Genomic DNA, 15,647 nt, shown 5'->3' with positions numbered 1-15,647 from the left:
ACCGTGGAAATAAGCTGTAGGAAACTGGCTTGATTGGAGCAAATACATGCATTGACAGCCATGGTAGAGGGGATGGAGGCTCTAAGAAAGGGGGTAAGGAAAATGAATGTTTAGAATCTTTATTATTTCCTGCTCACATTTGACTGAGAGTGTGTCTGGATATAGTTTCAGGCTGAAATAAATTTCCTTAAGAAATTTGAATGTACTATTCCAATGTTTTCTAAGATCCAGTGCTGTTGAGAAACTTTTTAAAATATATATATATCTTTATTGATTTCAGAGAGAGGAAGGGAGAGAGAGCGAGAGAGAACCATCAATGATGAGAGAGTCATTGATCGGCTGCCTCCTGCACACCCCCGACTGGGGATTGAGCCCGCAACCCGGGCCTATGCCCTGAATGTTGAGAAACCTTTTTATTCTGATTCTCGATATTTTTCTTCTTTTCTTCTGAAGAACTTTAGAAATCTTCTCTTTAGCTAGATATTCTGAAATTTCATAATGATGTGTCCTAATGTGGGTCTTTTTGCATTAGCATTGCTGGGCAGTTAAGTAGGCCGTTTCATCATGGAAACTTCAGTTTGAGGGAACTTTCCTATATTATTTCTTTGATAATTTCTTACCACCGTTTCCCTCTTTCTCTTTCAGGAATATATATCTTTTGGGCATCTAGATTGAATCTGTGTTTCTAATATATTATTTACTATTTTCCATCAACTTTATTTTTCAGCTCACTTACTGAGTTTCTCATTTCAGCTATATTTTTAATTTGCAAGAGCTCTTTCTAGTTCTCTGAGTATCCTTTTATTTTGATTTTTAAAAAATTTTTGCATTTTGTTAGTGCTTTTGGATGTAAAATAGGCTTTAATTTTGAGGGAAAGTTAAGCATATTTTTAGTTTATTTTGACATTTTATTTTGCTCCCAAGATTGTCTGTATTTCTTAAAAAAAATTTTAGTGTCTGTTTTTCACATTAGCAGCTTCCCCCCCCCCCTCAAATGTTTGGAGACCTTGTGTTGTACACTCTGTTTAAGAATGAGAGACAAGCCTGGGCCAGGCAGCTCAGTTGGTAAGAGCATCATCCTAGTACTCCAAGGTTGTGGGTTCAATCCCTGGTCAGGGCACATACAAGAAGAAATTAACGAATGTATAAATAAGTGGAACAACAAATCAATGTCTCTTTCTTTCTCTCTCCCTCTCCCCCTCCCTCCTTCCTTCCCTCTCTGCCTCTGTCTAAAATCAATCAATAAATTTTTTTTTTAAAGAATTTAAAAAGACTGAGAAAAAGAAAGCTGACTGGAAGCTTTGTGTGCGTGGGCAAGGCTTATCAACCAATGACCTTCACCGCCTGGAATGGGGTGGGTTCTAGGCAATTCATGTGATGTAGTAGTTGGAATGAGATTGGGTTGAATATAATAGAAAAACACACACCAAAATAACAGATGATTAAAAAAATAAAAGTTTCTTTTCCTCTCAGACAGGAAAAGCTCAGATCTGGTAGTCCAGGGCTTGTGTGAGGACTGCACACCACCAGGAAGGTAGTCAACATCTCGCTGCACCCACCCCTCTGTTTGTGTGGTCCAGGTGGCCCCTCAACCTCTGGCGAATGTATCTTCATGACAGGCAGGCGGCAGGAAGGGGAAGGCAGAAAAAGCAAATTCCCAGTCTCTTTCCAGAATCCCATACAGTATTCTGCTTTCACATTTTGGTGAGAAACTAAACACATGGCCACATCTGGCTGTAAGCGAGGCTACTCACTGCAGTCCTTTAGATGCATAGCTACGTCAAATGAAACTGGGGCCTTATTGCAGCGAAGAGAGGGCAGAGACTTGTTAATGTAGGCAACTGGCAGCCCCGCCACACTGAGATTTCTACAGCGGGTCTGTAAGTCTTTTTCTCTTGGGCTAGTAAGCTTCCCCAGAGGAGACTCTTCCAATTTCCCATCATTTGGATCTCCCAGCCACAAAGATGGAGGGGACACTTCTGATGCCCTGTGTCACATCCCTCAGGCACACCTCTGATTGTGGTTGCGGTGGCAGAGGAAGGATTTGTGTAACTCACCTTCCTCTGACAACATTCAGCCTTGAGCACATGCTGGAGATTCTGCTTTCTGCCCGGGGCACTGAGATGCCACTGAGCCTGACAGGCCAACACCTCAGAGCCACGCAACAGGGGGAAGGGAACAGAAAGACGAATGTTCCAGCCTTCTCCCCGCTGAGGATTTGAACAATTGATTGGTGTTCTGTAGGCTTCTCAGGGGGTCCCGATGAAACGGAGCCCAAGGCAGTTACCAGCTGCCTGTAGCAAAAACCCAGTAACACCCATTTGTATTGGCTTTTGCTCCTCTGTTTCAGTCTCCTTGTTACCTCACTCTTGCTTCCTGGGACCATGTCCCAAATAGAATAACCGCACCAAGGTCTTAGGCTTTGCTTTTGAAAAAAAAAACAACCCTCAAACTAAGATAAAAAATAATCTTATTATTTAAATTCCCATCTTAGATTCTTACATCGCTTGTACTCACATAAAACTGTAGTGTAACAGCCAGAAAATACCATATGTTGTCAAGAAAAGAACCTAAACAATGAACAGTTTTTTAATTCTTTATTATGCTTCATGTTTCTATTCGCTTTCTATGACTATGAAATACAGTTAAGGAAATAATATGCACTCAGTTCTTATCTAAAAAATGTAAAGATGAGGTTTGGACCAAGAATCTATCATGACGAGCAGGTGTTCTGAGAAGAAAAATCTCCCATCTTCGTGTCTGTACAGACTGACCTAAGTGTTAGAAGACATGATAGCCTGAAACTGAATCTATTGCTAAAAGTGAAATACATCTTCCACAGCATTCTGTACTTGCTGCATTGATACAATGGATTCTTTATATATCCCGCTCTCTTTCCCTAGCACAGCACCTACAGCCTGTAGGTGACTGATCAGTCCTTGTTGAACAAGTAAACAAATGAATAAAATTATAGTGTATGCTAGTGTGTGTTTTCTCACCTTGTAAAATAAGTTGAGAATAATATGCTAACATATTTTAAGAAAATTTTTCAGGACACTGAGCATTTATAAACTATTTCATAATTTGTGAAGCAATATCTAAAAGGTTAATATCAGTGTTATAATTCTTATTACATTTTTAAAAATTTTTAAATCCTCACCTGAGGATAGTTTTGATTTGACAGAGAGAGAGGAACATTGATGTGAGAGAGAAACATTGATCAGTTGCCTCCAGTACGTGCCTCAACAGGGGATCGAACCCGCAACCTGGTGTGTGTCCTGATGGGGAATTGAACCCACAACACTTCTGTGCACAGATGATTCTCCAACCAACTGAGCCACACCAGCCAGGGCTGTGTTATTATTCTGACAACACAATAAATGGTTGCAAATATTATATCAAAATTTGCTATTTTTATACTTTAGATGAACTATGTGGTGGTATCTAAGAAAGTACATTAGATTACAAGTCAGAACACTTAAAGTAAAATAGTTAGCTTGAATTCACTTAAGAGATAATTTTTTAATCAGAATAAAGTGCTAAATTATACTAAATAATAGTTACCTGTGGGATTTTAAAACTTTAACAGAAAAAGAAAATAGGATGTGGTAGTGATAAATTTATTTTACAATTCATATATTCATTGTGCAGTAAATTACATTACATTCTAACAACTGCAAATAAAATATTATTTTGATGTCTGGACTAGACATTGTGGCCTCACATGTCTCAAAGTTCTTAACAGAAAATGCCATTAACGAATTTATGCATCTATGCTCAATTTAACTCAATTTGGTGAGATTTATTAAATTTTGTGCCCAGCATTGTTTGTACAGTAAACCCCAGTTATCCACAGGGGATGTCCTGAGTATCTCAGGAAAAAAAGAAATAAAGAACCACAGTTCCAATGAGCCCATTTGCTTGGACTTTAGAAGGAGAGAGTGGGGAGGAAGCAGGAGATGAAGTGGTACCTGTCTTTTTTGCTGCCACCCCTCAAGGTGCCAATAATCCTTTCTGGAGGTTCCACTTTGTCATCCTGTGTTGTTTCATTTCCTTAAGTGCAGGTATACCGTATAAGCTGTCTAGGGCTACTGTGACAAAGTACCATCACTTGGTAGCTTAAAACACCAGAAATTTATTCTATCATAGTTCTGGAGACTAGAAGTCCAAAATCAAAGTGTTGGTGGGGGGAATCATGCTCTTCTCTCTGAAGGCTCTAGGGAGGGTCCTTCCTTTCTTCTTTCTAGCTTCTGGTGGTTTCCGGCAGTTTGGGACATGCAGATGCATCACCCAGATCTCACTTCTATCTTTACATGGCCTTTTTCACTCTGTGTCTATGTCTCTCCTCATGAGGACACCTCGTCCAGTATAAACTCATCTCAACTAATCACATCTGCAAAGACTCTAGTTCCAAATAAGGTACATTCAGAGATATCTGGGGTTTGGACTTAAACATGTCTTTGTGGAAGGAACACAATTCAACCCACATGAATCAGCAATGTTTCTTTCCAAGAGTGGAAAATAGCACCACATTTTCGATAGAAGCAAGGGGTACTGTCTAAGCTGTTCATATTCTTTCTAACCAAAATCCAGTGCTAAATTGCATACACCAGTACCCTTAGGATTTGTGTAAAGAGACTTAAAAATGTATAAGCATTTAAAAGTCAGATAAGCAAGTGTTTTATTATCTTTTAGGTGACAGAGGACTTAGTCTTCTCTGGTGATGGGTTCACTAATCTGAGATGGAACACGAAAGAACTAAATCAGGCTCTGGAAACAGTGGACTACACCGAAAGTATTTTCATGAGGACTGGTCCAATGAGTACAGTGATAGCAAACAGTTATTCACTGCTGAGAAAAGTATAAGTAGGACACCTGTCATAGATATGCAAATTAGGCTTCCCTTTCACATTCAGAAAACAGATGCAAACACATTTGAATTTGCTTCAGCTTTATCAACAATTAAGCCATCGAATGCTTCTGTCAACCCTAGTGACTCTGTGACCATTAAGATCGAACGCATAATATCTTGGTCCACTGAAGAAAAAGAAGAAGTCTATAAAAAAAAAAAAAAAAAGATAATGTATTGAATTAGCCTGTAGAAGTAAGATTTCTGATGTTTTCAATTTAAAAGGCCCCACTCCTATCCCATGATAACATTCAAATGCAAATGTGCTTCTTAAAAAATTCAAAAGAATTAATTAGGTTTTTTTTCTACTTACTATTCTGCTGGAAAACTGCATCAATTCTACTTTGGATTCCTTCAAAAGTATTTGCTATGCTTTTGGGATAACCTGGTTCCATGGATTGTCTTTGGTTATCATATCTGATGAGAAAAAAAATGTCCTGTTTTAAGACCAATACAGTATATATATTATAATGGTTTTATTTAAATTGCATATCTTTACAAAGTGCCTTCCCACATATTTTCTCATTCAGTCTTCACAATGTCTTATTTACTAGGACTGAGAATAATTAACTTTCTTTTATTTATTTATACCTATTTATAAAATATATGGGTATCATTATTACCGAAATAAGCTTTTGATTACTGGTGCAGTGTTATTTTTAAAAAGGAGAGCTATATTTTCTAAGGCTTTTAGTTAACTGGTACATAGTGTCTCTCTCTCCCTCTCTCTCTCTCTGAATAAATGTAAATAATAAGTGTAACTTGGGCACCAGATTTTGTAGGCTATCTGGATAGCACTTGCTTGAGAATGTTAGATTTTAACTCATACATGAGAATCAGCCTAACTCTTTCTTTGCATCCCACCCTAGTGCTATATTAAGGTTTGTTCTGTGTCATGGTATAGAATCCTCAAATACCACTGTGCAGGCGTTTTAATTTTATAAAAATAAAATTATCAAAAAGCCATAGCAACATCAAGCATCTTATGAAAAAGAGTGGTTATTGAAGACCACCTATATTTTTAAAGCCTTCGAGTGCCTGATTGTTAGTGGTTTGTAGACAGGGCAAATAAACCTAGATTTCAATCTCCAGTTGAAGACATAATTGACCTTACCTCCAGAATTGGTTGTTCACAAAGAAGTATGTTTTTGTCCTGTAGGAAACAGCTGCATCGATTGCTCGGACACTGCTTGGGAAGCCGTAGTCTGATATATCCTTGGGATAACCTGGCTGAACGTCATAGCCACTCAGAACCCAGTACTGGTTGCCTGCAAATGATTCAGGTTATATGTAAGATAAAGTTCTTCCTTCCCTACAAAATAGCGTGGACCACTTTTTATTCATTGCATAAGTTGATCATAGAAGTGAAAATGGGACAAAGAGCCTTTGAAAGAGAAAGGTGATAAAGTGAAGTTCGTTGGGCCGTGGTAGCCCCAGGGGTTCCCCAGCTCCTATGAGAAAACACACACCAACTTCTCAGCCCTCACAACTGGATGTCTTATCTCACGTGACATCTATACAAGGATGAAGCTACAGCCTTGGGGAATTGTAGAAAATTATATCTGGGGTCAGAGCGGAGGAACACTAAAGTTTTTCTCATTTTATAGCTGAGAAACCTGAGGCTCGAGGAGGGTGCAACCTGCTCAAACTTACACAGCAGTTAGTGGCAGAGATGGGCTCCAACCCAGGTCTCTAGACAGAAGCCTGGCCAGCATAACACTCTCTCACTGGCTCACCCCTCTGAACCTGGGCAGGACCACAAAAAAGTTCTTTCCCCCTCCCTTCAGGCAGAACTAAAATGAAATGAAGCCCTAGGCCTTACCTTTAAATAGGTAAACTAGGTCCCTGTCAGAATCCTCGAAAGCAGCCTGTATACCGCTCGGCAGGGATGGCCAGAATAGAGAAATAAAATTGAGTTCGACTCTTTGTAGCTGAGGGTGCCTTCTCCAGAAGAATCTAATGGAACACAAGGGAGAGAACCACACACACTGTAGTGCACGTGGGCAGCTTGTGGGAGTCTTGGGCTAGCACTGGCCCCTAGAAGATTCCTTGGCGGATATGACAGTCTAATAAAAGCAAAGTTCCTAGCGCAGTGACTGACATGCCACCAGTGTTTTATTGTGATATTATCCGTCTGGTGAGTACTTTATAGTTTTCGGAGGGGCTCACAGAGTGACCTTATTTGATTATATTTTGCACTGTCCCCTCCTCACACATTAAGTCTTATTTTAGTCTCTTTCATTATTGTTCTTACAAAATGATGGGAATATTTAGAATATTCCAGCAAAGCAATTCAAGTACTCTCAGCCTGCGATTACATAACCACAAAATAGCCAAGGGAAAGTAGAAAAATTCAATCACTTGGACAATTGGCCCCACAGCTTAAGTGATAGTTTCCATTTACTTGATTGGATTGGGTGACTTGAATAACTTTTTGGTGTTGGACAAATCTAGCTATGGAGTTCCCAAGCAGCTAGAGCCCGTGTCTATTTACATCACCATAAGCATCCGAATGTTCATAAATATTTAGTTTTCTTTTCCTGGATGTTTTGAGTTGCTCAGAAACCACTAGACATTCTAATGAGATGCCTATGTGTAGAAGTCAAAGGAGAAGCTGAGTAATGTGTAATATGTGACTTAATTAAAATCCAGTTTAGAGTTATGCCAGCAAAAGCAGCCACAGGAAGGAACAGTTTGATCTTATACTTGTCTTTAAAGAAAAGTATTTCTCCACGAAGTGTGGTGATAGCATCAAATGTCAGACGAGGGTCACAGGCTGTGGGTGTGCTTGGTCCTGTTGGTTGGACGGGGTTGTCTGAAGGTCCTGAAAAATAAAGGACTTTTAGTAAGTACAAGTCCAGTGTGATTCTTTCTTGCATTTCAGCACTTGTCAGGATAGTGAAGGGCCTTCACATGAAGAGAAAAATGTGACCAGACTATCATACAAGGCATCAAAGCAACCGTACATTTGTCCCTCTTAATTTTTTTTTAAAAGTAAGAGTAATGGCGATTTTCAGAGACAGGTCGTGGTTAAACTGTGAAGTAAAGACATTTGAATTCTGTGCTCCCCCCAACACCCTAATCCCACCCTTCTCTCCCCTTTTTGCTTCCTTTTATTTGCTCACTTAGTATCCAATTCCTACTTTCCCTCCAAAATCCACCTTCAGTAAAGGAACTTGTACCAGACTTTTACCCCACAGCATAAATCCAAGTCAAACTCTAGCGATATTTTTTATATGACTATTTGCATTTCGATGTGTTTTCTCATTGTAGAATGAAGGGCTGTACTAACAGTTAAGAGACCTTAAAACACTGGTGAGCAAAAGAAGGAGGTGTTTTGAGGAAGAAGGGAGTTGGGGAGTAAAGGCAGCTGGAGAAGGTCTCATCACCCCTAAAACTTCCGCTGTGATGAGAAACTCCCCCAGTTGTGGCACCCTGGCGGCCTGGCTTCGTGACCTTCCCCAGTTCCACTCCACTCCTCGCCCTCCATTCACTCCCTTCAACACTGTTGTAGAGCCACAACCCCCTTCTCTGAATTCTTGTTTTTAGTCACAGCGGCGAGGGGGCAGGAGGGCAAGAGGGAGGAGAGATGCAGCGGTCTTACCCAGACTGCTTATAACAGGGCCAAAGCTTTCTGTATCCCTCCCTGAAGTTTCAGCCATGACTTTAAAAGGTGTTTCTTTCTCTCCGTATCCATTCACATCCCCGGCCTTCCCCCACAAACAATCTTAACATGTTCAATATATATCTTTCTATTAGCATGTTGAAATGCCTGTCTTTGTCTATGTGCATTTTTTAAAAAATATATCTTTATTGATTTCAAAGAGAGGAAGGGAGAGTGAGAGAAAGAGATAGAAACATCAATGATGAGAGGGTCATCATTGGACACCCCCAGCTGGGGATCGAGGCCACAACCCGGGCATGTGCCCTGACCGGGAATCGAACCGTGATCTCCTGGATCCTAGGTGGACGCTCAACCGCTGAGCCACGCCCGGCCAGGCTGTGCATTTTTAATTTATGTAGATTTGTATATTGTGTAATTTAATTTATACTGTGCTATGAATCATTCTGTTTCTTGTCCATGGAGCACAATGTTTTACAGACCCATCCCTGTTGTTGCCATATGTACACCCAACTCAATATGTGCTCTCGCTGCTGGACATGCTCTGTGGTGCGGGACCAACACATTTTACCAACGCATCGTCCTCCCAGCAGACTCCCAGGTGCCCTCCAATTTCTACCACCACAAACAGGGACAGCAGCGAACGTCCCTGACATGCCCAGGTCTCACCATGTGCTGCAATATTTTTCAGATGCCCTTCCTTACCATAGATGGCCTGAATGCCATTGATGTCATCTTGAGGGAGGGAGTAGGTTTTGGGTTCGTTGAAAGCGTAGTTGGGATACATCAGGGCACCAGGGTCAGAGGAGTGAGAGAGCCCCAAGGAATGGCCAAATTCATGGGCAGCAACGAGAAACAGGTTGTAATCTGAAATGCAAGCATGCGGGGTGAATGGCTCCAAGAGTACCCAAGGGTGGTGGAGATAGGATCTCGAGGAATGCAGCTTCTAAGCCGAAACTGCCTGGAGAAATAGCCTTGCACGCCTGTCGCTGTCTTTTCCTCTCAGGTACCTGAAGTAACGAAGATTAGAAGGAATCAAAGTAGGAGTTACAGGCTTACATTAGGTGACTATTAACTTTGCATCACATTTTAGAATAAAAAATATCTCTCTTTATGGTGATTCCCGCATTCGTGGATGTGGATCCTGTAGCAGAGCTGTCACAGGTCCTATGACTCTCAGAAGCCCTCTCCTCTCATGCCCTCACTCGCACCCCTCTCCAGTCTCTCGGGCCGTTAGTAGGGTCTCTGGAAACAGGCAGTGAGATAAGAAGCCTGCCAGGCAGCAGAGCAGCCTCACTGATCACCCAGTTCTTCCCTGGTTCCCTAGCGCCAGTTCTTCCCTGGTAACGAGCTCTGCAAGCAGCTTCCAGAATTCTCCACCAGAAAGAGACAAACTCTGCCTCTTATTGCTCCCTTCCCTCATCTTTGAACTTCACAAGCATAGTGCCTTTCACAACTGGGAACTTAAAAACTCCCAGGGCTCATCCTTTTAATCAAATAAAGCCCAAGTTCCTTTGCCAAGTCCAGGAGCTCTCCACGTGGCTCCAGCAGACATCTGAGGACTTGGTTTCTCTTGGTTTCTGATGCGAATTGAACCCTTCCCTCCAGCCAGTCCATGTACCATCTCACAGCACACTGTACTTTTTTTTTTTTTTTAACGTGCTTGCATTATAAATCATAGCTGCAGAGTATTTTCTTTAGGCTGGGAAGCATAATATTATTTAATCCTCACAACATTTTTATCAAGTATTGTTAAAAATATTTTTACAGTAAGGAACTGAAGCCCACAGATTTTGAATATATTGTTATTAGTCTTGCAACTAATAAGCGGTGAAGCTGTAGTCAAACCCAGATATGATGGCAAGACTTGTGCCCTTACCACAATGTTCAATTTCTTGTTGATCAGGAACCTTATAAAATTCTACCCATGCTCCAAGACTTGCTTTCTCGATCATTATATCCTTTCATTTTTATTTTATTTTTTAGAATTTATGAATGCATTACAAAAAACACCTTTGAGTGACGGGGCTCAGGAGGATTTCTCACAGCACACAGCTGGAAGGGGAAATATATGAAAAAAGATGAGTGCACAGAATACTGAGGGCAGTCAGGGAAGGAGAAAGGGAGGCTGTCGGTGTTCTCAGGAGGCCTCATTTCTGGCTGAAAGACAAGATGGGGTGGCTCTGACACAGCACAGGAAGGGTTTGGGGTGTGGGGAAAGGCGTTTTAGGGAGAGGAAGCAACATAAGCAAATACAGGGAAGCTGGAAAGTACGTGGTGTGATCTAGGAACAGCTGCTGTCTGTGAAATACGGAGAGGAGCCTTGAAAGATGAGGCTGGGAAACCGCCAGGAGCCTTCAGTGCCCAGGGAAGGTATGTGGACATTGTTCGGTCCATACGATGTAAGCACTGAAAGTTTTAAGCAGGAGACTAATGAAATCCCAGGGGGACTTTTCGAAGACAAACCCTGCTGCAGTGTTGGGAAAAGTTAGTGGGAGCAGAGAAGGGAGGCGAACAGTTCAGGCAGGAGCCTGGATCATTTCCTTCAGGTGAGAGGCGGTGACCGTCTGAACTAGCAGGTTGGGCGACAGGACTGCATAGTGGTTGAGAGTGTGCTTCATCTTTGGGTACACATGGCCCCTAGCACAAGGACCTAGGTAGAATGAACACTCACAACCTACACGGTGAGAAATTGTGGGAGGAACAAGGCCCAAGCAAAGCTAAAGGGTTTTCTTTTCTAAAGTGCTCTGTGACGTATTGTTACCCCATGGCCTTGCGAAGCACCATGCGGACTGGATGTACCTGTCTTTATCCTCAATTCTTCTCTCAGGTGTCCCCGTGCTTCCTACTCCAAGTCTTCTGAACAGGGTGGTTTGCTACGTAGGAACATACCATTGAAAAATCTCCCTGAAGACAAAATAATCAGATGAAAAAGAAGACTGTTGCTCTTTTTTAAACAGGACAGTTTTGTAAATGAACCCAGATATTTCTGAATTTCCAAAAATAGGACCTTTTACAAACATCATTAAATTTCAGAATATTAAGAGAAAGATATACCCTAGAGTAGAGGTCAGCAAACTTTTTCTGTAAAGGTCCAGGTAGTGAGTATTCTAAGTTTTGTGGGCCATGAGGTTTTTGTTGCAACTACTCAGCTCTGCCCTTGCAACAGGAAAACAGCCACAGATGATACATGAACAAGTAAGTGTGGTCCTGTACATTTAAAACCGTGTTCACACAAACAGGGCCCATGATCTATAGCTTTCTGATTTCTGCCCTAGGAAACAAGATCAGTAATTAGCTTCAGGATTTTGTTTTGTTTTTTGGTAATCCTCACTCAAAGATGTATTTTTCATTGATTTTTATAGGGAGTGGAAGGGAAAAAGAGGGAGGGGGGAGAGAGAGAGAGAAACATCAGTGTGAGAGAGACACATCAATGGTTGCCTCCCACACGTGCCCCACTGGGGTGGGATTGAACCTGCTACTCAGGTACGTGCCCTTGGGTAATCTAACCTCTGACTCTTTGGTACCCAGGCCAGCACTCTAACCACTGAACAACACCAACCACAGCAGGATATATATATTTTAACCTAAATCAAGTTAGTATCTTGAGGTAGCAAAAATTTTAAATGGTCAGTTTGTGTGAGCTTGAAGTGTTACAATAACCTGGATGTGTGCGTGCGTGTGTGTGTGTGTGTGTTGTCAGGAGCAAATTCCAATGTGGCAAATGTTTATTCAGAAGCCCTGTGTTGACCCAACCTTGGTAAACTTACTTTCAGAGGTTTTGGTCCATGTTTCTTCTGCATCAAAATGAGCATCTCCTCCAATACCTTGGCCTGGCTGAAAGGCATGAGCAAGGATTCCATTGGGCCCATCAAATGGAGAATTGTCACCATGAGCTGAAATAAAACAGTTTGTGTTAGGTCTTTGCCAAGTCTCATGTCAGCCAGGGAAAATAAAATTGAGCATGACCGCTTCGAGCCTACCTCTTTGGACAAAAGAGATTTCGATGTCCGCCTTTCCCTGCGAGACCATAGTGAAGCTCAGGGGCGATGGGTCACTCCAGACCTGAAAGGCCTTCTGAATGGCTGCTTCCACGTCAGTCTTTGACAGTTGTGGGGTGTAGCTAATAATCCTTGAGAACGAGAAGGCGTGTGAAGGGCTCATTACTGTTAAGCACAGTGCTCGGTCGGTAGATCACGTTTCCCCATTTTGGAGTGAGTTGCATGCAGGATGGGCTACCACTGGGGAGGCTCTGAGGAGGGAGTGCCAGACTCAGGTGACAGACACCGGTTCTGGACAAGTTATTACACGTCTTTAAATTTAGTTTCCCTATTTCTAAACAGAGGAGAATCAAATAGTATCTCCCTCATAGGGGTGTTGTGGGGGATTCAATATGTGTAAAGCATTTAGTTCACCAGTTGGCAAATAGTAACATTTAACAAATCTTGGGTATTATTATTATTTCATCACCACCATCATCATCATCATCATCATTATTAGATGCATGGAAGGTGGGGCCCGTTTCTCTCCAGCAATGATTAAGCCTTTTTGGATCCTACCATGAGTTCTTAGAGAGCCAGTCTAACACTGACAGTCCTCTGTAGATTATTAGAGGAGCAAGTAGAAACCGGTAGGCTTTGGCGTGAAGAGACCTTTCCCCTTCTCTCTCACACTCATTCGTGAGCATCTGAGCTCTGCAAGGGCAAGGGTATTTATTTACTTGCCTCGGGTGTATCTCAAGTCCTAGAACAACGCCTGTCATATTAGAAATGCTCAATAACACCGGCCGGAGAATGCATTTTGAAGCCCTAGGAATATCACCTGTAGGTGAGGTTCTTGTGCTGCCACCTGGGGTATCCCGGAGTCAAGGAGAAGTCACTAATGTCGGGCACTCCACAGCGAGGCCTCTGCATCATCTCCAGAGTCTCCTCGTTGGGCTTCCCCGTCACGGCCAACCCGAAGAATCGCTGCATTTCTTTAAGCTTTTCAACAACCATGCTCGTGCTGTTCTTCCTTTTAGACTGGAACAGGTCCTTTGGTAACTGGTAGAAGTTCTCTAGGTAATTCTGGACAGAGACAAACCTGTGAGGGAACGTGCTCGGAGACTGCCTGCAGTTCTCTGGGCATTTGGCATCATTCCTTTTAAGTTACTGCAGATTCGTAACAATCTCTTAACCTGATAGTCACAGAAACAAAAAACACAAATCTGTAGGCTGACTTTCAGAGAACAGTGTCTGTTGGAAAGCACAGCCCCTCAGTCAGTGCTCCTATTAATGTTTATACAAAAAATAGGTTTTTCATAAGGGATGGGGTCCAGGTCCTCATGCAAAATGCAAGACTACAACCAGGAGACTGCCTGCTGATTTTTACACAAAAAAATAGCACTAGTATTTATTGACTTCTTGAGGTATTAATTGTGTCAATTCAGATTCTCTCTTAATCTTTTTTTCACGACTGTAGAGGGGGTTTACTCCTGCTCATTGAGAAATGGAGGTGCACAAGATTGAAATGAAATGAAATGAAATGAAATGAAATGAAATGAAATGAAATGAAATGAAATGAAAAAAAAAAATAAAATTTTAAAAAAAGAAGTGGAGGCTCAGAGAAGGAAGGAACTTGCCAACATGACAATTCAGGTCCCAACTCATCATATGCTTCTCAAGTGAGAACTGACGATTTCAAAAAAGAAATCCAAATAAGTTTTGGGGCAAGAGCAGCCTCACTGACATTAGCATTTTATCCAGCACAGTAACTCTTTTAGAGGGGCCAACTCTCATCGGGAAGTAAAGGTTCTGAGGGGTGATCAGCCAGTTCTAAGGCTTCTTTCTTTCACCTTAAGCAGACTGGGAATACCTGGCACTTTGCAAGGGACAGAGGACAGGCCACTTTGGAGCTATCACAAGCTATGGTATCAGATTGATTTGGGTTCGAATCTTTTGCCACAGATTGACTGTGAGTCCTTGGACATATCACTTAACTGACTTAAGAGTCACTTTGGTCTCTCAGGTGGAAATAATAGTACCCCTTTCACAAGGCTGTCTTGAGGATGAAATGAGATAATATTTCTGAAATATTTAGCAGAGTGCCTGATGTAGAGTTACTATTACCATTATAAGAGATTTTTTTTTTTTTTAAGTAAAAAAAGAAAAGAAACAGAAACAAGAACAACACTTTTCTAAAACTGTAATGCTGAGAAACTGTGCATGATGAATTTGTGATGGCATTTTCTTGTGTGTCTTAAAAATTTGGCCTGACATTCGTACTGTGACACAAAAGAAAAAAAGCTATTGGTTCTGCTTTCATAGTGCTTCCGAGAGTTTATAAACAGCTCCATAATCTAGCGTAAGGAAATCTGCTTACACTATAAACTGATTTTATTTCCTTATAATTTCCCATCCTCAGGGTCTCTTGTACACCTGGGATTTTGGGCTGCAAGGACAAGTCATATGGAAGGCACCAGACATGTAGTAACTGAGTTGCAGACAGGCTGGAAGGGGAAATCTTAGGTAAGAAAAGAAAACCATTTGTTTTGTAATTAAAACCATTCCTTCTGAAAAGTTTCCCCAGCTGGAGGCAGCTGGGCGGCAGTGTTTTGCCAGGATTTGAAGAGCCCAGCTTGTTTTCATGCCTGGCTTTTAGAGGATCCAGCTTGGAACCCTCCAAATCACTGAAATAGGACGTTCAAGCTCAGACAAATCAGCCACATAATTTCTTCCAGGCTGTTTTAACTAAAAAGAGAAAACGACCCATACAATTTCCTAATTACCAGCAAATCAACCACCCACCTGATTATTACTTTACCTGAACAACTTCTACACTCTTCTCTTCTTTGGTGTGAGAAGATACTGGAAAGGCCTTGGAAAGCTGCATGTGGAGTAACAGCAGAAGTGGAAGCATCTTCAGACTGGACATGGCCTTTCCTCCAAACTCCACCTCCCCTGGCCTTCCTCTCTGGGTAGAGTCCTTCCCCTGGTGGGTGCCCAGACCTTCACGGCATCATGTATGCTCTCTTTGGGTCCTTTATAAAGCTGTGTCTTAAACGATTGCCTCATCCAGGAATATGAAGAAACACAGGTTAACTACACTCTGACAATTTTGCAATGTTAGGATGTGATT

At 41.7% G+C, this 15,647-nt stretch overlaps 1 protein-coding gene across 1 annotated transcript; it reads right to left on the bottom strand.

The window, feature by feature from the left end:
• Positions 1–4,955: 4,955 nt before the first annotated feature.
• MMP8 (matrix metallopeptidase 8) lies at positions 4,956–15,443 on the bottom strand. The gene is made up of 10 exons (XM_016206719.2): positions 15,333–15,443; positions 13,353–13,597; positions 12,515–12,663; positions 12,302–12,427; positions 9,237–9,398; positions 7,616–7,733; positions 6,732–6,865; positions 6,024–6,177; positions 5,223–5,326; positions 4,956–5,056 (listed from the first exon to the last, which is right to left on the bottom strand). Exons 1-10 carry the CDS (start codon positions 15,441–15,443, stop codon positions 4,956–4,958), a joined length of 1,404 nt encoding a protein of 467 aa, XP_016062205.2.
• Positions 15,444–15,647: the final 204 nt, after the last annotated feature.

This window comes from Miniopterus natalensis, chromosome 11 (assembly GCF_054644295.1).
Source record: "Miniopterus natalensis isolate mMinNat1 chromosome 11, mMinNat1.hap1, whole genome shotgun sequence".
Lineage (NCBI taxonomy): Eukaryota > Metazoa > Chordata > Mammalia > Chiroptera > Miniopteridae > Miniopterus > Miniopterus natalensis.
The sequence above is the reverse complement of the archived record's forward strand: the minus strand, read 5'-3'. Positions and strand labels throughout refer to the sequence as shown.